Source organism: Electrona antarctica (assembly GCF_951216825.1).
Source record: "Electrona antarctica genome assembly, chromosome: 4".
Classification (NCBI taxonomy): Eukaryota; Metazoa; Chordata; class Actinopteri; order Myctophiformes; family Myctophidae; genus Electrona; species Electrona antarctica.
In genome coordinates, this window is record NC_136809.1 from 21,997,864 (window position 1) to 22,019,923 (window position 22,060).

Here is a 22,060-nt window from a genome sequence, read left to right on the forward strand (position 1 = left end):
ACATGCTGGAACTTTTCACTTTGAAATGTTTTGTTTTTGCTTTTACTACTGCTTAATCATAATGCTAATATGTATTTATGTTTTACTGTCGTAGTTGTTATTGCTATTATTCGTTTCATGATGAAACTTGCATCTCTCATCCTCTCCACCACCCACCCACCCAAGAGCCTGGGTCTGCCTTTTTCGGTTTTCCTAGTTTTCCATTGCCACGGTCACAAATATGCTTGCTCGGGTGGGACAATGTCAGGTCTGTCTGCAGACACCTCGACACTATGATAAATAAAAGTTGAATTGAATTTGTTCACAAATATCCCAAATGTAGAAATCAATTAAGCACACTATACTATTTGCAGAGTTATTGTAACCTAACCACTAATTTCTGAATGTGGTTTTGAAATTATACAATACAAATTATAAAAATAATGGACCTTCCTGTGCTTGGAGCATTAAAGAAAAAAAAGCCAGCCTCCATTGTTTAATGGCCATTCTCCATTTTATATTTGACACTGTACTTTTGCCAAAGCAAAATAGAAATATTAATTACAAATGTACTTATATAGAAAGGCACATTGTCAAAATACAATTTGGCATGCATTTAAGTTCTTAATAAATTGCAGTAAACATTCAAAGATTTGACCCATCTTGCCTGCCATTGAATCAACAGGTCTCCATCACAGTATGAGCTGGGGTGGGGAGTGGTCAATGGACTTTCTATTTTATCAAATATAAGCATAACCACTTAAACCATATATATTGTTGATCCAGGGTTTTCTCCTCTACACCAAATCTGTATGCAGAAAAATCTACAAGCTTGTGAGCCTGCCAATTTCACAGAATGTTCGCCCATTAAGACACGCTCAGAATAGGGATGCTATGGTTAATGTGGTTAAAGTACACTACAAACTACTCTACTACTAAAAAAAAACAAAAAAAAAACATGTTTTGCGTGCTGAAGGGAATTTTGTTGCAATACACTTAATTCACACCTGATTGGAAATATTTAAAAGTGAATTGCACTAATATGTAGCCTGACACCCTGGCTGCATTTTCATTTTGTTTCACTTCATATTTTTTTTAATGGGCGTGTCTAGCGATTCAGGGGCTGGAACCAGGCTACCCTGCAAGCACCCAAAACGATTTTCTTTTTTTAAAACACAATTTTCACAACACAATTTCCATAGGTCTCTGTACATAAATATACACATTAAATATACATTCACAGGAGTGGGGAGGAAATTAACATGCCTGTACAGTTTGATCAAACTTTACAGTCTGGGCAGGAAACTAACTCTACCCACACCTCCACCCCCAGTGGCTGGTAAATCCCAAAATTCTGGTCACTTTCACCATTTTATCATACAACATTAAGAACAAGAACAGGACTTCCAAAATTATGGCTAGTATCCTAAGAAAGTGGCTGACAGTGTAGAGCCATAGTCAAACTTTGACTACCAGCCATAGTCAAACTTTGCCATCAGTTGGGCTGATGGCTGGTGTTAAACCTTCTTGAGTGGGTTGGGGAACCCCACTTACAGTAGTCAGCTCAAAAAATATTGACCCAGACCCGTCCTCCTGACAGATACAGACATTAACATTTTGACAATGCCCTGATTCCAATGTAATAACCACTTTAACAAAAGAAATAGAATCTAAAAGTAACAACAGTATTATGAAAATCTTACTTGCATTTGCACTCTGTTGGTAGTCTTAAAACCATACTGTGTACCTTTTTCAATTAAACTAAATTATATTTGATGTAGTCTCTCTGGTACATTTCCCACAATTAGCATTCTACATTTTGACAGCTTCTCTAAAAACTATTAAATACAATTTTGACCGAAAATATAGTATTTAGCATGAATAAATAGTTTGATTACATGTTGCAGCATTCCTTTTTCACAATCAACAAACACTGTAATGACACAGAGCTACCAGAAGGTGTCACCAAAATAAAACTACTGAAAATAAATTGCACAGTATGGCTTTAAGTAGTTATAGAATGCATGTGTAATACACATTTTATTCTGTTAAAACACAGGTTTACACACTGGAGTGCGACCACTGTAAAGTGTAAGGGACTTACTTCACGTTTTCCCTAAAGACCATGCAAAAACAGAGTTTGGGTTTTGGCACATATAAGTCTTTACATCTCCCATTCTCCTTAGCTCAGGCACTCAACTGACAATTCTCCTTTAAGTTTAGTGGAGTGATCTAGACTCTAGAGGTCTTTACACATCCACCTGAACCCTAAATCCATCACGGACCACATCAGCTTCTTAACATTAAATGATTAAACTTCAGTTTTAAAATTAGACATTTAATCTAGAACTATACTGGTAATTTGTGTTGGAAATATGGTATATTCTAAAAAGATTTTTGCATCCAAGTACGGTGCAGTGATGAAAACATAATTATTTCTCTTTTCTTAACTTTGAAATAAATGGAATTGTAGGGGAGAAGCAATCCACAAAAAAGGCACATTTATGAGGGAATTAATGTCCAGTAATTGAACAGTGGGATGAGCATTGTTTTACAAAGCCTTGCAGGAAAAAATAAAAGATATATTATTTCTATGAACAAAATGTGCACTGAAACATATCAAACTGGAGACCAGGGAAAAACAGATACACAATGTTTTAGATGGCTGCCCCCTCCGGGACCACGGCATAAAAATGATATCGGTTACGGGTAACAAACTACAGGTCCAACTTTATGGATCGGTGAAGACCTCTAGTGTGATCTCTACAACCTTACTGTACATGGCTTTGTCTCTTGACACATAATTTTGTAAAAGAATGAATACACAAAAGCAAATAAAATATTCCAGTTAAAAAAAAAAGAGAAAAATAAACACATTAGAAAAGGAGACATGTGGAACCAAATCACCCTATTGTACCCTGTAAATCCACAGGAGGTGCAGTTCATCTTCTTATACAGTAGATACGCCAAAACAATAGGCAAACCACAGGCGAGTAACCCTGCAGCCCTGGTCTTACGACTTAAAAACAACTATCTGGTCTCAAATACTAAACAAATAGGCTGCTTTATGCTGGGTTTTGTTTCTGATACAAGCCTTGCGAGTTGGTCAAGAAATGAAATACTTTAAAAACACTTGCTCTCCTTTTGGAGGTTTTACGCTGTTCATTTAGAGAGTTTACTGATGACACGAATGAGTGCAGCATTCTCATCTTTTAGCCTCTGGTTGTCTGCTTTGAGGTCCACCACAACCTGAATAAACAAAATGACACACCATAACACAAAATAACATACATTTGTTTCAATCAACAGTGCCTGCTTCAAATGTTAGTAATATAGGAATTCAAGCTTAGCCAATTGCAGCAGTCAGTACAGCTATTTTATTATGCCTACCTTCAGTTCATCCTCCAATTCCACTGCTTTCCTCTGGAGTGCCAACTTCTCCTATGGAAGAAGTGCATCATATTCCAATTATGATTTTAGTAGAAGCAAAGAAAGTGCTTGCAGCAACTGTTTGACACTTGCACGCACGTCAAAATGTGACGTGAGCTTGTAGATCGGCTATTTTTGCGATACTGTAGTAAAGAATATTAATTAAGTACTACATTACGGTAAATTAAGTACATTTACGAGTAATTTACAAAAAAATAAAATTCAAAAATGGATAGGAGGGTTCTGCCTGACACCAAACACACAGACCACACACTTACAAATCGTTCCAGTTCCAGAAGGGCTGGCCTATCAGTGTTCCTCTCTTGTCTCTGTCAGAGGGAGAGGAAGGGGAGAAGAGAGATTGATATTCAGTCCAACACATTTATGACAAAATAACTCACTAAACCTCCTGGGATTCACATCTTAAATGACAAGGACTTCGACCTTGTAATTCAACCCATCTAATCAGAAACCATTTACAGTAGACCTGGTCGGATAGAAAACCAAGAGAAGGCCCGAGAACCAGACTTGGGAACCACCGAGACCCTGGTAGGAGTAAACTTTAATTACTGGAGCATCTATGTTTCATACTTTAACACAGTGGTTCTCAAAGTGGGGTCCAGGGAGGCCATAATACCAAGGTCGCGTGTACGCATCCGCCTGGGTGACGGCAGACTGCTGGTCGAGCGCTGGCTCTTTGGGATGGGGGGGGGGGGGGGGGGGGGGTGGTCAGATCAACATATAGAATGAATTCTGTACTGGCCATATATGGAGCGTGTCTTGACTCTTGAGTGTACAGGGTTTGATGAGGTCAAATCAACATATGGAATGTCAGAACAGGTCAGCTCCAAATATGGAGATGTAAGGGTGGCAGCGGGGGTGTCTGGAGTGTACAGGGTTTGATGAGGGCCCACGTAGGGTCGGGCCTTAGTTTTCAGGCCTGTTGAGAACTCTACTATAAACTTTGGGGTGGGCCCGTCTAGAGTTTGAATGGACAGGTATCAGTCAAAAGGGAGACATTGAAGGACGGGTGGGGATGGATCAACATTATGGAAGGTCAGAACAGGTCAGCTCCATATATGGAGATCTAAGGGTTTGAGGTCAGATGTAGAGTTGCTGGCCGGCCTCATATATGCAGATCCAGGTGATGATCCAGTCTTCTCCATGTATGGATATCCAGGGTTTGATGAAGTCAGTGTCGTGATCTTCATATATGGAGACGGCTATATATGGTGGCGTGATGTGTCACGAGGCATGACAATATATGGAGGCGTGACATGAGGTGTGACACGAGTGACGGGAAATGAGGTCACAACCTGTCACAATCACTGCGTGGATATTAGTCTCATCCCTCTCAGTGTTAGATGCTTTTTCTGCAATGTCCCGCCCCATATTTGCATACTAGGTCCTGGTTGGTTCCAGACGAAAACGGTTGGTTCGTCACCTTTTAGGCTGTGAAGTCCTTCCACAATTGAGAGGGGCCAGACTTAATCTGCCTGGGGCAATACGCATTGAAAAGGCAGATGAAGGCTGGCTACGCAAGGCTAGGGAGGCCAAGGGGTCCTTGAGGGGGTTCCAGGGGGTCCCCAGAAAAAAAAATCAGTTTAACCCTATACATCGGCCATTTAAAAATATATGGCCAATCTCCAATCTCACAACGCATCGCAATGTGTGAACTTGTAGTTTGTTTCGTCTTTCATTTATTTAGAAATGTTTGATACATTTTAAATAAATAAAAAGATCTTGTATATGGGTCACTGGAAGAAAATATTTTCAGATGGTCAATTTATTTGGAGGTCCTTGACAACATTTCTTTTAGAACCGCTGGTTTAACATAATTATACAATTTATGTAATGCTGTTATTTAATTAAATGGATAGATCATATTACTCAACAGAGTTCTTCCCTTGTATAATCTGCCACAGGGCCAAAACTGAAAACAGAAAACCTCCCCAACCTGTCGCAGTCTCTCCAGCTCAACTTTGTTCTGGCTGAGCAGCAACTCAGTCTCTTGCAGTTTGTCTTTGAGTGCGTTGTTCTCCTGCAGTACTGCTAGGTATAACTAGAGGGACACAATCAAGCAATTACTACAATTAAGAAGAACAACCTACTGTAGATGAATACTAGTAGAGGCTCCAGGAGGGTTCCACGAGCACCCCCCTTAACACTTATAGCAGCGGAGCACTTTTACCAATGGACCGGATGTCATCCCGGATGTGGATGTAGCAGCTAAATGTAGCCAAAACACTCTAGAGCCGATCAACGATGATTAAATCTAACGCGACTAGCGACGGGACCGCGGTGGGCCGTCTACAAGCTCACAATGTGGCGTGAAGTCAAGTTACGCATTGATACAGTAAAGTGGTCTCATTTTTACAATAGACGGAAATTACACATTTGTACTGTATGTATAAAACTGCATGGTTCTTGCCACAAACTGCATGAGATTGGCATATATTTGGCATGTCTGTACAGGGGAGGCTTGTAGGCATCCATGTAACCCATTTCCATTCACATATATTGAAGTGACAGCTAAAGGGACCTTTTGGGAAATAGCTATGGCTGTTTTTCCCCCTCGCCAAAATGTAGTCAAACCTTGAATCAATTAGGTATTTACTCCCCTTCCTGACAAGGTTGCATGACAAGGTTGGTCCCATTGGAAACCTGAGGATGCCTAAAATCAAATGGTATCTCTAGCTTTGGTCTATCTCTAAATTTGAGAATGTCACAGTCTCTGAAAGACGGTCTCGCTGGTGTTCCAGCCAGCAATTCCACAGGTCTCATCATAGGGGTAATAAAACATTGGGAAAAAAAAACAGACTTTAGACCATTGTTTTTCTTGGCATCATCAACATCTGTATATTAGAGGTCCTATGGATGCCAAAAAGAAACTAGAACTAGAAAAAGAAAATAGGGGGGTGCGTGTGGAACCCTCCTGGAGCCTCTACTATACCTAATTGCAGTATGATTATGCTGTAGTGCAACAGTTACATAGAACTAACAGGTATATATTCCATTTTGTGTTTAGAGCTTGTTTGACAACATTCTTCTTTAAAAGAGCAATAAAGGCCTTATCCACCATGCTGCCAGTATATGCCTTAGGACTGTTTTCGAGAATGTGTGGACTTTGTTATGAGAGCGTCTGAACAGGTCTGACACATACCATTTTGTAGTCTTGTGATAAACCTCTGGTTTGAGTCTCACTGCAAAGTCACACAAACAATGAAGGAAAAGTATAAATATGACACTGATTAACAATCAAAATAAACATGCTTTATTTTGGAATGTGGTTGACGCTCACTTGGAAGTGCTGTTAGTGAGTGTGTCATCTGCAGATGTCTCATTCGTGGGATCCTCATCTTCATTCTATAACAACATTTCAATTAAAAGATAGGTAATTAAAAGTAGGGCCATCACAATCATGTTACTTGACGATTAATTGTCGTATAAATAATTGTGATTAATGATTTAACTGAAGCAAGAAAAGATAAATCTGGTTCATTTCGGTTTGCCTTTTAGGCTTGGTAATGCAAAATTTCACAGGGCAGATATTACAAATAGCTTTGTTATTTTTGTAAAATGTATGAACATCTTTCAACATGGAAACAGTTATGACTATTATGCAACAGCATTTTGACACTCTTCCACGTCTCTCTCTGGTTGCTGCAACATATTGCTGATACAGAGGATAGCATACATTTCAGATTAGCAAGGATCTGTTATCAGTGGTTGAAAGTAACTAAGTAGATTTACTTAAGTACTATACTTAAGTACAATGTTGAGGTATTTGGACTTTACTTGAGTATTTCCAATTTCCAATACTTTTACTTCTACACTACATTTTAGGTTCAAAATTTGTATTTTTACTCAATTACATTTATTTGAAGACTTTAGTTACTACCCGGTAGTTACTTATTATTACAAAACATGCATTAACCACTTCAACCCTATTTCGACCACTTGAAAATAGCCGATCTACAAGCTAGATCTGATATTTTCTAAATAGTTTTATCCATCCATCTTCAACCGCTTATCCGTAGTCGGGTCACGGGGGCAACAGCTCCACCAGAGTGCTCCAGACTTCCCTCTCCAGAGCAACATTTGTGACTTCCTCTGAAATCTCTAAATCGGACATTCTGTACAGTGAGTACTTTCTACTTTTGGTACTTAAGTACATTTTGATGCCAATACTTTTGTACTTTTACTCATGTACATTTTGAATTCCGGACTTTTACTTTTAAACAATTGAGTACTTTTCCACCACTGTCTGTTATACACAACAAACATGTAAGTTTAGCATATTTGATATCAAGCTACATCTTAACACTTGGGCTGCCACCATTACAAATTTAAGTTCACGATTAATTGTCAAACAAATAATTGCGATTAACGATTTAATGTGTTTTTGGCATTGGAACATTATGAATAAAGAATACATTTGTGTTGATAAATACCTGAAATATACAAAGAAATTACTGACATATTCATTACTTATATACTTTTTTTTTTAAAGAGAGAAAATAGCTGATCTACAAGTTACAACGCAGCTTACAAGACCTCACTTAGTTATTTCAGCATTTTTTAATGTATGAAAAAATGTCAACATGGAAACGATTATGACGTTTATGACAAAATAATTGTGATCATCTCAAATAATTGCGATTAGACGATTATGTAACAAATTGTGACAGGCCTACTTAACACAGGACCATGTTATTCATCAATTACTTTGGATCTCATTGTCTTACCTCTCCAGACAGTTGTGCTATCCCAGTGGAGCGTCTTTCTTTCCTTCCCCTCCGTCTGTCCTTCACTGCTAGCCTCGTCTCTCCCTCCGGCTCATTCGGTTTTACTGGGTCTGTATCTGGAACAACAGGGGGACAGAAGAATGTGTTGTTGTGAGCTTGTACAGGTATGTTATTTTTGGCGAATGTTCACCCCAAAATAAGGAGGCTGGAGTTAAAGTGGTTAAGGAATGAGAACCAAACAAACTAAATGTTATCTCAAAATCCGCTGACAGCACAGTGTTTCTACTGCGGTAAAGCTGTGTTTCCTCAAGACTACTCTGGGAAACACTCCACCCAAAATGCTTTCATTGCCTATATTCACATGGCCACCATTTTGCACTTACTTCATGCGCTTGTAGAAATTAGCACTACTGTATGTGAAACTCAGATGCACGGAATTCAAGATTCAACAGGTCTCTGCTAGACCGTTTGGCTGGTAAAACAGTGCATAATCAGTGGTGTAAAGTAACTAAGTACATTTACTTACTTAAGTAACTAAGTACATTTACTTAAGTACTGTACTTAAGTACAATTTTGAGTTATTTGTACTTTATTTTAGCATTTCCTATTTCCAGTAGCCTATTTTTACTTATACTCCACTAGATCTTGGATCCAAATATTGTACTTTTACTCCACTACATTTGAAAACTTTGTAGATTTTGATTATTATAACAAAACATATTCTAACCACTTCACCCCTATATACATTTCAGCAATTTGAAAATAGCCAATATACAAGCTTACAATGTGAGCTTGTAGATCTGCTATTTTCAAAAGATTTATACTTTTGAAAAGTTGAAATGGGACATTCTGCATAGTTAGTACTTTCTACTTTTGTTACTTTAAGTACATTTTCATACCAATACTTGTGTACTTTTACTCAAGACATTTTTGAATTCTGGACTTGCTGTAACAGTAAGTTTTTCTAGATTGCAGTATTAATACTTAAGTAAAATAGTTGAGTTCTTTTTTCCACCACTGTGCATAATATCCATTGAACTGTAGAATCCACCCAGTGGCAGCTATGCAAAAGGAAAAAAAAGAAAGAAAAACGTTTTCCTGCAGAGCAACACATTTTCTCGCTCACCTCTCTCAGCGGGGGTGATCGTGACCATGGGGCTGACAGGCTGGATGGCAGCTTTAACCACACACTTCTCTGCCTCTTTCAGGTCTGTCAGAGTCACACCCTGTGAAGACAAGAGGAAGCGACAACAACATGCTGTAAACCACAAGCCTTATTTCTAGCAGGCGCTAGCTTGGGTCAGCATACACTTGCAGCAGTGTTGATTTGGTCCCGCTAACACTATGGCGAAAAATGTTCGCTGCGACGCACTGTGAGCTTGTAAATCGTCTATTTCCAGCATGCAACAAAGTGTAAAATCAGCCATTACGACAACATCAAGGCCTGCCGAAATACATTTGTCGACAAAATCAACTGTACATTTAGTCGGCTAAAATCTTATGATATTTAGTCAACTAAAACTAGACTAAAATGTTTGAGATGACTAAAATGTAACTAAAACTACCGGTACATGGAATTTTATATGACTAAAATGTAACTAAAACTGTAAAATGTAACTAAAACTACATGAAATCAAAATGTTCTGTCAAAAGCAACACTGGCTTGCAGATAGTGGGCAACACACTACAATTTGTTAAGTTCTCTGAAACACACCTACTCTCACATATCTTTGTTGCTTCCCCTTTAACAGTGTACTTTGGATTCATATCGGCAGTGTTTCGTTGGTGGGGGCAGGTGTGTCCATGTGTTTGTGGATATATGTGGTTATGTCTTCCTTTTTTATATACTTAGTTAAACAGTGAAAACGAATGAAATGAAACTAAATATGAACTGTGTAGTTCATGCATTCTCATAGTCTATTATCCATCTATCAATTCATCCACCCACCCAGGAAACAAATCGTACTGTTCTTTTATGAATCTTAATTGCAGTATTTTACCACGAATTAGTTTACACATGTGCTGTAAGTACGATACACTAAAGTATCATCATTACCTGCGTAGAGCGACGAGACTGACGCATTAGGCGAGAGCGAGCTTTCCTCTGAGACTCTGACTCCTCGTCTCTGACAGGAGCTTGGAACCTGAAAGAGTAAATGCCCATTCAATAAACACAAACCACGAACACCCAACCTCAATTCCTAAACGCATGCCTTAACAGGTACACTTCAGCTGGTAACAACTAACTTTATATTTGTTTATATATTTCTTGCGCTAATTTCAAGTGTTTGATGACACAGACTCCCGTGCTGGCAGTGGCACTTGACAGTGCTCAATAGTGTCTTTGCACTTCAGCTTTCCCCTACCACTGCATTTGGTTTGTCAGGCTTTGAGATTGGTTGGACACATAGCTCCCATTTATTTCTATTGACTTTCTCTGTTCGGTCATTGATAATTAGATCATGTCTAATCATCATCCTGAAGGGGATTATTTCTAAACAATGACCGCCTTGCTGTCAATTATCCCCCTTATTACACGGCTAGCGGTACTTAATAAATACATTCATAAATTGACCCAAAAGTAGCAACAGAATAAAGTATTTCCTTGCTCACGGTAATGAAAGTATTCCATTCCGTCCGTCCTGTGCAACACGGCCTCGGAAAACAGGAAGTGTTGATAAACTAATACATTTTGGTTTACTGAATTGGCTATTTCTCGCTTCAAATGTTTTCAAAAACATTCTTGAGAGCAATGTTTAGCTGTAAATGAGATTATGTGTTTGTTTACATGTCTATCATGTTGGATACTGCACAAAATCAAGAAAGGCAGCAGGTGCACTGAGCCTTTGATTAGATGGCAGATTGAGTTCATCGGTCCTTATACAGAAATAACACACCGCTGAATTCAGTGATTGACCTCAGAATGAGGCATTCAACCAAGCCGTGTAATAAATACTAATCACATCCCTGAGTGATGCGTCTTACTTGCGTCTGTCCGTGTTGGGGTTGTTGGGGCTCTCGACCGTGGGATCCCTCCTCTGAGGAGTGGGCTGGACTCGGGCTGTGGGAGTGTTTTTGTCCTGCTCCTTCTCCTCCTCCACCTCCTCCTCCTCTTCTTCTTTCTCTGCAGGGGGCTAAAAGGGAAAGGCATGTGGGGGGGGGGGGGGGGGGTTATTGGCCAAGTATACCTGGCATTTGACCTCTGCACTTAACTCTTGCTAACTATTATGTGCAGTGGTCAGGCACTTGGGGACAAGTTGGGGGTTCCAACACTTTTGACACGACGCCGGTTATTCCCAGATAGTGGCTCTACCTCCCGACCATAGAACCCATGAGAGAAAACAGTCCCCAGTATTATGGGGGTTATTCCCAGATAGTGGCTCAACCTCCCGACCATAGAACCCATGAGAGAAAACAGTCCCCAGTATTATGGGGGTTATTCCCAGATAGTGGCTCTACCTCCCGACCATAGAACCCATGAGAGAAAACAGTCCCCAGTATTATGGGGGTTATTCCCAGATAGTGGCTCTACCTCCCGACCATAGAACCCATGAGAGAAAACAGTCCCCAGTATTATGGGGGTTATTCCCAGATAGTGGCTCTACCTCCCGACCATAGAACCCATGAGAGAAAACAGTCCCCAGTATTATGGGGGTTATTCCCAGATAGTGGCTCTACCTCCCGACCATAGAACCCATGAGAGAAAACAGTCCCCAGTATTCTGGGGGGGAATCGTTTGTCAGTTCTTTTTAAGAATCAGGAGCAAGTGGTTAAATTTGAATTGAATCAAATAATTTTCTGTTCTGCTCCGTTCCAAATACTTGGAACAGAGCAGGTTTGTGAATTATGAGGTATACTTATGTAGTAACTGTTCAATGATGAGATGTGTGCACATCTTAAACTTGAATCTTGTATTCAGGACAGATGCTGGATAAAAATGCAGAAATCAAAGAGCGGTCCACACACTGAGTTATAGCTCCCCAAAAAATGTACTACCAGGGGAATAGGTCTTCCTTCGTTCATCGGCCAAATTATATGTAAGAAGCCCCACATTACCATCTGCATTTTCACTGTGATGAAGAAACAATGAAGATACGATTGTTTTGGGGGTATAGGTTTCTCAAAAAAGATCCAACTCGAGATTACTGTTACACAAAGTAGTAAGGTACCAAGAAATGAATGGGTTCCCACTTCCTACACAAACCTAAGTCGGGTGTGATGTGTAAAGTTTTACCTTATTAGAAGGACTGACAGCGTCTGTGCCTGTGGAGATGCTTTCGCTATCTGGACTGGACACAGCTGAATTTTCTGGGAACATGAAAAAGCATCCTTTCATATTAAAAACTATGAACTGAAATGAACCCATTTAGACCAGAGGCCAATTCTAAAAATGCCTTCTAAAATCTAACCTAAGGTTTCTGAAAACCTTCAAATTCTTCTTCGTATTTTTGTAATAATGATGTTGCTACATATATAGCAACAACTAATGATACACAGAGCTAGCTCCCGGATTCAAAAGTATAACAACGTAGAGGTCGCACCAGGTCTAAATCAGTTAAGGATAATGTAAGATCAATTGTGGTCAGCAGGGCTGTATGATATGGAGAAAATATGCAATGTCTTGTTGGATGTTGCGATGGCGTTATGAAATGCCATAACACTAAGATTTGTGTACGATTTCAGTGCTGATGGATATCGCAGGACTTTGTTTTGGAAATTCATATCACAAAGAAGATGAAAACATGATGTTCTATTGGTCAGACATAATGACAATGTCTGGTTTACCAGGGCTGCTCTCTCGCTCCTCGTTTAGCTCCAGACCTCCTGAAACGCCCCTCTCTTTAGATTGGTCTTGCACGGTCATCTTGTCCTTGCTACTCATCCTACACACTGAGCTCCTGGAATGTAAGGACAGAAAGTAAGGACAGTTCTTGTGTAGATGGACTTTAATCGTCTATATGGCATTTTATTATCAAATGACTCAATCACAATAGTTGCCTCACAACCAATAAACCAATCACAGCATGGCTATTCTTCTCTGAAATTGAGACTACTGTAACAGACAAACTCAACAGAGAATTGTGTAATTGATGCTTTGCATTCAGGACGGAGGACGTAGTATAGACACTGACCTCCGCCGTTTATTTTGTGCATTTGCAGCATTAGAGCCTGGGGGAGCTTGTCTATCAATGATGGACTGCTCTTTTCGCCACTGTAGAGAAACACACAGATGATCATTTCATTATAAAAGACAGAGCAGAAGCTCTGACTAACAGAAGGCATATGACAGTAGCAGTATTATGACATAAGAGCAAAATGGCCACCATGCGAGGATGGAAAAAGTAATCTTACGCTGGCTTGTTTTTGTGACAGCTCCTCCAGCAGTGTCTCAACACTTTCATCAGCCACGTCGAATGGCGTCTGACCCTGCATAAGGCATGTAAAAGTTAAGATTAAGGTTTAAATAAAAAACAAACACTTAAAAAACATTTGATTGATCAGTACATTTTACAAAGTGAGGCATGCATATACATTGTGTGTATCACAACACAGGATCTCTGCATCTTGCTCACCGCATTACTGCGGGCTTCCATGTTGCACAGTTGTTCAGCCAGTATACAACAGGCCTCCCCTTGGCCCCAGTGCGCAGCAGCATGGAGAGGCGTCCAACCATCGCAGTCTATGGCGGAAGCATCCAGCCCACACTGGCACAACAATCTGCAAAGCGCCGCACCAGAATGACAACAACAAGAGGATCAGGAACTGAATCAAATAAAGTACAGTAATAGCATGTACACTAGGGATGTTAACTCACCACTCTAATAATAATAAAGAAATTGTCACTCCTTTCCAATAACTCATTGAACGCCACCCAGTGGCGTCATGCTCATTGCACGGGGTACCAAAACAAAATGACATACATGCGGTGCACACGTGTGCACGCTAGAACGTGCCCCCCTAAATTCAAGATAAGACCGAAGACACACAAAGTACCCAGTCGTTACTTGCATAACAGGTTTACTTGGCGGTGAGCACGCTCCCCTAGATTCACGACATGTCAGCCAGGTACCAAAATCAAATGGCTATTACTTTGCATAACAACAGGTTTAACTGTTTAACTGAACGTTCTCATACACACGGTATAAAAGCAACACAGCAGTAGCCTATGGCTCCAGTAGCTACTGCTTCTGTGGTGTTCTGCATGCAACAAAAATGCCTCCGCCTCTTCCTCCTCCATCGAAGAAGAGATCCGTCCAAAGCAAACATTTAAGTTTCGCTACTGCAGCGCAGTAAAGAAGTTGTCAGATTATTTGAAGTCTACCTTTGTGTTTGTGAGTCTAAAACTCTCATACACAAACACTACTAGGCTATCATCTGTTCTGTGCGCAAGCACACATGTAGGCACACATGTGACATGCGGGTGCGTGACGTCATAGAAATGCCGTACCACCGACTCCGGCGCTGCAACTTATCTGCCGCCAGATAGTCTTTTATTTTGAAGACCCCCAAATTAACCGAAAGCAATTGCCTAAAGCTAATGGCCCGGTTTCCCAAAGGACACCTCTTACACCATTGCATGGCAGCCAATCAAACACTATGTCCTTTTTTGGGAAACACTGTCAAACACAACAACATAGAAATACACAACCTAGACTAGAGCACAGCCATACCTGTCCTCATTGCACACGTAAGGCCTCCTGCATGAATACACAAACCTGTTTCCCTAAAGCCGCTTTAGCCTACACACACCTGTCAACATGTGGCAATATTAAAACCATTCGCAGAGAAATGTGTGGTGCGAGTGGTGACTTTCTTCATCTCATTTAAATATAAAAAATAAATAAATTAAGGCCTACTTCAGCATCAAAGAAATTAAATTGAATTACATTTTGAGTGAAGAGAGCCTACTGTCAGCTGTCCAAATATTATTAAATTAAATTTCAGAATGGTAGACCTGAGGCCTACCATACCAGGCCTCAGGCCTGAGGCCTACCATACCAGGCCTGAGGCCTACCATTGCTTGGCACATCTATGCACGGAATGTCTATGTTCACAGGCTTCATGTGCGGCCTAGAGGGCAACTGAGCATGTGCAACACCATACCTTTTACACCATGGTGTAAGAGGTGTCCTTTGGGAAACCGGGCCAATGCCATTTTAAAAGTCATCAGAAGCGTTATTATTGTAACCGTGAGATATCAACTATTCAGTAATGAGCCCCTAACGTCGATGTTCTGTTGAAACGCCTCAATCTGAGCCTCAATTCAGAGAAAAAGGGGGTTTTAAGATCACGCTTGTAATGGCAGCAGACGGTGGGGAATCATTTCATTGATGGACCACTGGCGAGCCGAGCGTTGCCTAGCGACGGGGAAGCTGCTAGACGTTCGGTGGATATCAGAGAGACCATTCTGAATAAATAAAATCACTCTCGTGTGAAGCGCTCTTATTATCATACATCATCATACGTCACGTTCCGTGCTCAGCCAATCAGCTGAGCACATCCGTGCTCTTACAGACAAGACAAATATGTGCAAAGGAGGGGCTAAACCCTAAAAAGACGCCAAAGACGTCAACGGCAGCGAGCACCATTGGGAAAAAAGACGTCATCAAAAGGACGTCATCAGCAGTACATGAAATATATAGTGTAAAGAAAATAGTCCCACAAAAAACATATCTTCCCTCCACTATGAAGAGACTCAGAGATACTCACTTGATGGCCTCCAGGTAGCCCTTGGCTGCAGCCACATGCAGTGGGGTGGCCCCTGTTTTGGGGTGCCTTAACTCCTTAGGTAGGCCCTCTGTCAGCCAGGACCGTGCATCTCTCATGATTTGCTCCTCTTCCAATCGCTTTGCTGCCTCCAAATCCACACCTTTACACAAACAAAAAAGGTTGAAAGATGTTCAGCCCTTTCCTTTAAGTAGTTGGTTAAGTAGGATATTTCTCATGTTCTTTAACGATTAATACAATATTGGAAAGTTTAGAACCAATTAGTAAAATCTTGAATGATGCAACCGAGTATCGCCCTTCCCTTTCTCAGTTCCTCAGTGTCTTTTGAGGAACTTAGTGTGTAGAGAGGCCTTCTGGAAATCGGAAGGTAGCTGGTTTGACCCTCGGCTTGCCCAGTGTTGAAGTGTCGCTAAATGAGCGCACTCTTCATTTCTCCTCTTTCAGCCTAGCTCTACTTGTAAAGTGCCATCCAGGACACAGGCAGGGCCCTACCAAACGGAGCTGTATGGGTTAGGGTTGAAAAGGGACATGGCTAGTCTACCCCTAGTAGCTGCTATAATAAATATATATTATTGTGTGTGTGTGTGTGTGTGTGTGTGTGTGTGTGTGTGTGTGTGTGTGTGTGTGTGTGTGTATATGTATATGTATATATATATATATATATATATATATATATATATATATATATATATGTGTATGTGTGTATGTGTGTATGTGTGTGTGTGTGTGTGTGTATGTGTGTATGTGTGTGTGTGTATGTGTGTGTGTACAATGGAACACATAACGTGTTCTTTGACAGTTAAAGAAGGTGAAATCACAACATGATTATCACAATTGTTTTTGCAAGCCAATACAAGTTAGTCTGAATTGTAGCGTGGTTTGTTCTGGAGTCTATTAATGCCCGTCACTGTAAATTTGACCAAATTTGAAAGACAGAAGACAGATAGACAGGTACATGTCTGTACCATTCTGTACACGTCTGCATCTGTGACTAGATGCACCCTACCACTCAATACCAACAGTATTTACCATTTATGTAACCACTTCAAAATAATCAAAATAATTACATGCCCAAAATAACGATGGCAGGTTGAAAGTGGTTAAAAGTCGGAACGCATTGGCTTGCATAATTCCAGATACCAAAACCGATATATCGGTGTGGCTCTAGTGCCTAGATCTGTCACCCAGGAGTCAGAACCCCATTATACACGCAACAAAAACGGCAACACTGTTACAAGAATCCAGACCAGGTGGTTCTACTCTGTGACATTTCATCATCTGAACCTGTTTGTTTAGCACTTGGATGTGTCCTTTCCTGCATCTGTGTGTCTAGGTTGAGGCACCAAACATTGTATTTAAACACTACACATTTCCAAATGTTATGTCAACACAATATATTAACATATTTATAAAAGAAAAAAGCACACATTCACAGACGAAAGTTAATCTGGGAACCCATCGTCAAAAAAATTATAAATAAAATAAATTAATTTAGTGCTGCGCAATTAATCGAAAAAAGATTGCGAGCTAGATTCAGACAACTGTGCAATCTCTTTTTTTTTTTAGGATATTTTTGGGGCTTTCGCCATTTATTGATAGATTTACAGTAGTTTGACAGGAAAGGGGGAGAGAGATGGGGGGGGAAGACACGCAGCAAAGGTCGTCGGGCTCGGGACTCGAACCCGTGACATGCTGCCAGGCTGGATTACCAGCCTAGGTGCGAGGACCGCTCGGCCGGCCCAGGCTGCAATGTCATTTCTAAATTTGAACAAGAATCATGCAGCATTGGTTGGCAGGCTGTTCAATTAATTTGAGTTAATCTTATGTTTTTGCTACAAGAGAGAGACTTTAAGAGAGGTTTAAGTCAAGCACTTTGATGTTGTCTGTTTAAAGCCACAGTAGTTGGCTCCAGGTGCTACATTTTGAATGTAGTAATGTTCAGCAACTATAGACCATAAATATTTATGGAAAATCGAGATTCACATTTGAGCAAGAATCATGCAACACTAATTCAATTCCATTGAATTTGCTGCCGAGCTCTTAATCAGTCTTGAGAGATTACCCAAAAGTAGACGCATAGAAGAGCTAAAATGACATATCCGTTCAAAGATTGGGTTTGGTTGTCATAGTACAGTACTAGCCTCGGTCCCAGGCTTACCCATCTGCGAAGAGAAAAGCCTGGTCACAATATAAGGCAGAGAGTGCATAGGCGGAAATGTTGGGACGGAACATCCGTCAGATGTATTTCCCCCGGATACAATATTTTTTTGACCAATCGCAGCACTTGTTTCATTCATGGAGAATGTAAACAGATTTGTAAAGCGCCAACGTCATTTCCTTGAGCGGTACTTCCGCCGAAATCCCGCTACTTAAACCAAATTTCAGCTATGCACTCAGCGTGGTACAGTACAGTACAGTACTCACCCTGTCTAAGTGTATAGTCCTGAAGGAGGGATTGGTTGTCACAGTACAGTACAGTACTCACCCTGTCTAAGTGTATAGTCCTGAAGGAGGGATTGGTTGTCACAGTACAGTACAGTACTCACCCTGTCTAAGTGTATAGTCCTGAAGGAGAGATTCGGTGGCCTCGTCCTCAGCTATATCAAGGGGGACATCACCATCACAGTTCACAGCAGAGAGAGATGCACCCTGCAGCAAAAGGAAACTGACACACCCAAGGTGGGTTGATTTTAAAGGACCCTGTCCACAACAATGCTTGCAGAGAATAGTTGATATTCACAAGACTACAGCTAGCATATGGTCGTTATGGTGATCTTTGAAAAGGGTATTTAACGCACTAAAACCGGGAAAGCATCCGTGTCAATTTAGATTGAGCTAAAAGTAAAAAGCATTATTTTATACTTTGTCTATTCAATATAGCAGATATACAAGTGCACTTTGAACATTTTAAACTCCAATATTTGCTTCTGGGGTCCCATGGAACAAAATATTTTGAGATTTGTGTGTGTGTGTGTGTGTGTGGGGGGGGGGGGGGGGGATTGGCGGCCAAATACATATAATTTTGGCGGTCCTTGACATGAAAACGTTTGAGCACCACTGATATAGCAGCAGAGGTTTTTCAGAAAACTCTTAGGATTTAGAAGACATTGGTAGACCCAGCCTCAGGTCTTCCTGGGTTAAATTTGAAGCTGAGATGTGGCAAACTACTTTGATTATCCAGAGATGTTGAACAAAAAAAAAAAAAAAAAGTATAATATAAAAGGTGCATACATTGCAACAGCTTTTTCGTCCGTGTGTGACTGTGTGTGGTAATACGTTTCATGTGGTCTTGGGACACCGCATGCATGGGACAACAATGTTATTATTGTGGAGTGTAGAAAACATTGCCACCCACACTGCATAATCATGTCATCACAGCGATGATTGTCACATGACAACTGTGCTAATGAAGAGTACTATGGCTATTGTGTGTGTTCGAGGAACTCCAGCTAAGCTACATACTCTGTAATGTCCAGGTTTCCGCAGGAGGCTGCAACGTGCAGCGGCGTCCATCCCTCACTGTCCACCTGGTTCACGTTGGCACCTTGCCCCAAAAGAAACGACACCATCTCCATACTGCCATCTATACAAGCCTACGAATAGTGGAGGATGAGGGGAAACAAATGAATCGGCATAGCTACTTATACCTAACCTACTAGTAGTATATAATGCATTTCACTGTGTATACAATAACACACAGACACTATGGACATTCAAGACCAGCCTTACCTGATGGAGAGCAGTGATTCCATCAGCATTGGCACAGTTGATGATCTCGATAGCACCCTCGCCAGTGTTGTTCTTCTTGGTCTCTCTGGCTTCTTTCAGCATCTCCTGGGCCTCCTCCGTGTCACCACTAGCACAGGCTGCCAGGAACTCGGCAGCTCTGTCGAACCTCACTTTTCTCCTTAAACAAAATCAGATGCAGCACACCTCATTTAGTAGCATAATCTAATATACCGTAAGCGAAAAGCTGCTGCTACACAGTAAAACCCTCAGTGTTGATGTGTATCCATTTCCAACTCCGAGAGTGTACAAAAGACAAAACCTAACCAAAAGCACCCGTACGGGTCCATCACATGTGTACGCTCTCTGAGTGAGATTAAAAAATATTATTGTGATTAATACCGTCTCTTGGAGAGATGCCCACTTGGCCCAGTGGCGTCTCCGTCTCCATCGGCGGACTGGTCCCCGGGCTGCTGGTCGCTGTTTACGGCCTCCGTCTCATCATCGCCCCGCCATCTCCGCTTGGGCACCGCCGGCGCTTTGTCGGTGCACGAGCCGACCCAGCGTTTCAGCTGTTCCCGCCGCTTGGCCTTCGCAGAGTCCCCCATTTGTTGTTCCCGAGGGAGGACCGCTTTTATATCAAAATAGAAGATAATAATATATCGCAAGGAAAAGACACACCCTCCATGTGTACACTTCCACTTCCTTGTTCTCTTGCACTCACTCAGTTCGGTTGGGAAGCCAAATGTCTCGGGTTGCGTTCGAGGTCGTCCTGAACGCGCAGGGCTGCGCAGTGTTTTGTCTGACGTCAGCCCCCCCCCCCCCCCCTTTATTTTAGCTAATCATAAACATAACCAATCCAGGAATTGGGTTTGTTAGCGACCATTTCTGTCCTTCTTATTATAAGATTATAGGCCTATTTAGATTTTGGATTCTGCAGTGCAAAGTGATGAGCATCGCATTATCGAATTAGCGAATGCAACATTTAATTGTTACGTGACGTGACATGTTATAACGTGTCCAATTATGTAACCTTCTTATTTCCAGTTCTCTTGCGGTAATGTTATCTACGTATATTTTTCAGTTAATAAAAAAAGTCCCCCGCCGCCACCACACACACACGCGCGCGCGCACGCACGCACACACACACACACACACACACATCAGTGTGTGAGCCTGCCTGGCTGGGTGACAAACAAAAGCCATGTGGTCAATCAATGTTTAGGTCAAATTCCACATAACAGTTCAGTTGCTCAGTGCTTTGGTTCATTACACCTCACAACAACGGACACGTTTATCTTGATTTGCTTAACTTTATTTTGGTGCACTACAAAAAGTGAGTAGCTTTTGGTCATATTTAGACCTAATCATAATGGGCCATAATGAGATATCTCTGAATCTGTGTTAAAAACACAAAAACAATGTGTGTTGCAACTTCAGCAACAGACCAGAAGGCTTCAACACATTGGGTCAATCATGTTTTGTAGCCTACTTTTTGAATATGTTCAACATGGGGAAATAGCTTAAACTATGTGGCTTCACTGGCTAGAATAGCCTACTGCAATATTCTTTTCAGCCATGGGCAATAGATACAATTGTAAAAACGTTTAGACAATATAGTCCATGAGCCAGACAAGTTTTCATTACGAAATGAGTGGGCAAAACCATACCTATATTAAATTGTTTAGAAGGTCAATATAAGTAAATTAATATATGATAACACTTCCACAGGAGCAGCTTTTTCATATTTATCACACATTTTGTTATTTTCACCTATATACATGATGGGTGAATAGGATGAAAAAAATTAAGAACTAGTGATCACCATGAAACTTCCCTAGTTGATTAATTACATGAAAACAATGATTTATTGTATTACAAGTTTTCTGAAATTGTATATTTAAATATGCAAATTAGGCATTATATAGGAAAATATGCCTGATTTTGCCTGACTCTGTCAATTAAATATTGTATTGACAGAGTCAACATTCTTATTTCATTTTGTTAACATGTCAAAGTCAAAGGTTTTAAATGAGGGAATATTCAATGTCCATATAGTAGCCAATGTATCATCTAACTATAAATGCAAAGTCTCTGTGTCTGTACAGCTGTACGTCTGTAATACATGTCACACGAAAACCGTTCGCCCCACCTACTTCAAATTCGACACACGCGTTCTACACCCCCACAGGGAGTGCAGTGCCCGGTGTCGAGTTGGTCGGACCCATGGTTGTCCAGAACCGCCACAAAAGGCCTCTGCCCGGGCCACAGCTGACATCACAAGGCCTCTGCCTCTGCAACTCCATATTTGGGCATGCCTAAATACGGGTTCGTCCCACCGACTTCTGACATCTGCATAGACCCCATATTTGGCCATGCCTGACAAAGATGGGCATAAAAGGTGATACTGCTGACATCACTTCTGACATCACCATGACTTGACCAGCTCA

General features: G+C 41.0%; 1 protein-coding gene across 1 annotated transcript; it reads right to left on the bottom strand.

The window, feature by feature from the left end:
* Positions 1-461: 461 nt before the first annotated feature.
* On the bottom strand, positions 462-20,393 carry ppp1r12c (protein phosphatase 1, regulatory subunit 12C). The gene is made up of 20 exons (XM_079498963.1): positions 20,013-20,393; positions 19,614-19,791; positions 19,347-19,477; positions 18,431-18,549; positions 15,867-16,026; positions 13,730-13,874; positions 13,509-13,583; positions 13,289-13,368; positions 12,942-13,054; positions 12,391-12,464; positions 11,142-11,290; positions 10,213-10,300; positions 9,283-9,382; positions 8,157-8,272; positions 6,710-6,774; positions 6,572-6,611; positions 5,366-5,470; positions 3,687-3,737; positions 3,370-3,420; positions 462-3,228 (listed from the first exon to the last, which is right to left on the bottom strand). Exons 1-20 carry the CDS (start codon positions 20,216-20,218, stop codon positions 3,142-3,144), a joined length of 2,133 nt encoding a protein of 710 aa, XP_079355089.1. The 5' UTR covers positions 20,219-20,393; the 3' UTR covers positions 462-3,141.
* Between the last annotated feature and the right edge of the window lie 1,667 nt (positions 20,394-22,060).

Coding starts and splice junctions, on each gene's coding strand:
- ppp1r12c (XM_079498963.1), bottom strand. CDS start 20,218: ATGGGGGACTCTGCGAAGGCCAAGCGGCGGGAACAGCTGAAACGCTGG. Junction 19,792..20,012: donor GGGCATCTCTCCAAGAGACG/GTATTAATCACA, acceptor ATTTTGTTTAAG/GAGAAAAGTGAGGTTCGACA. Junction 6,612..6,709: donor CTCACTAACAGCACTTCCAA/GTGAGCGTCAAC, acceptor GTGACTTTGCAG/TGAGACTCAAACCAGAGGTT.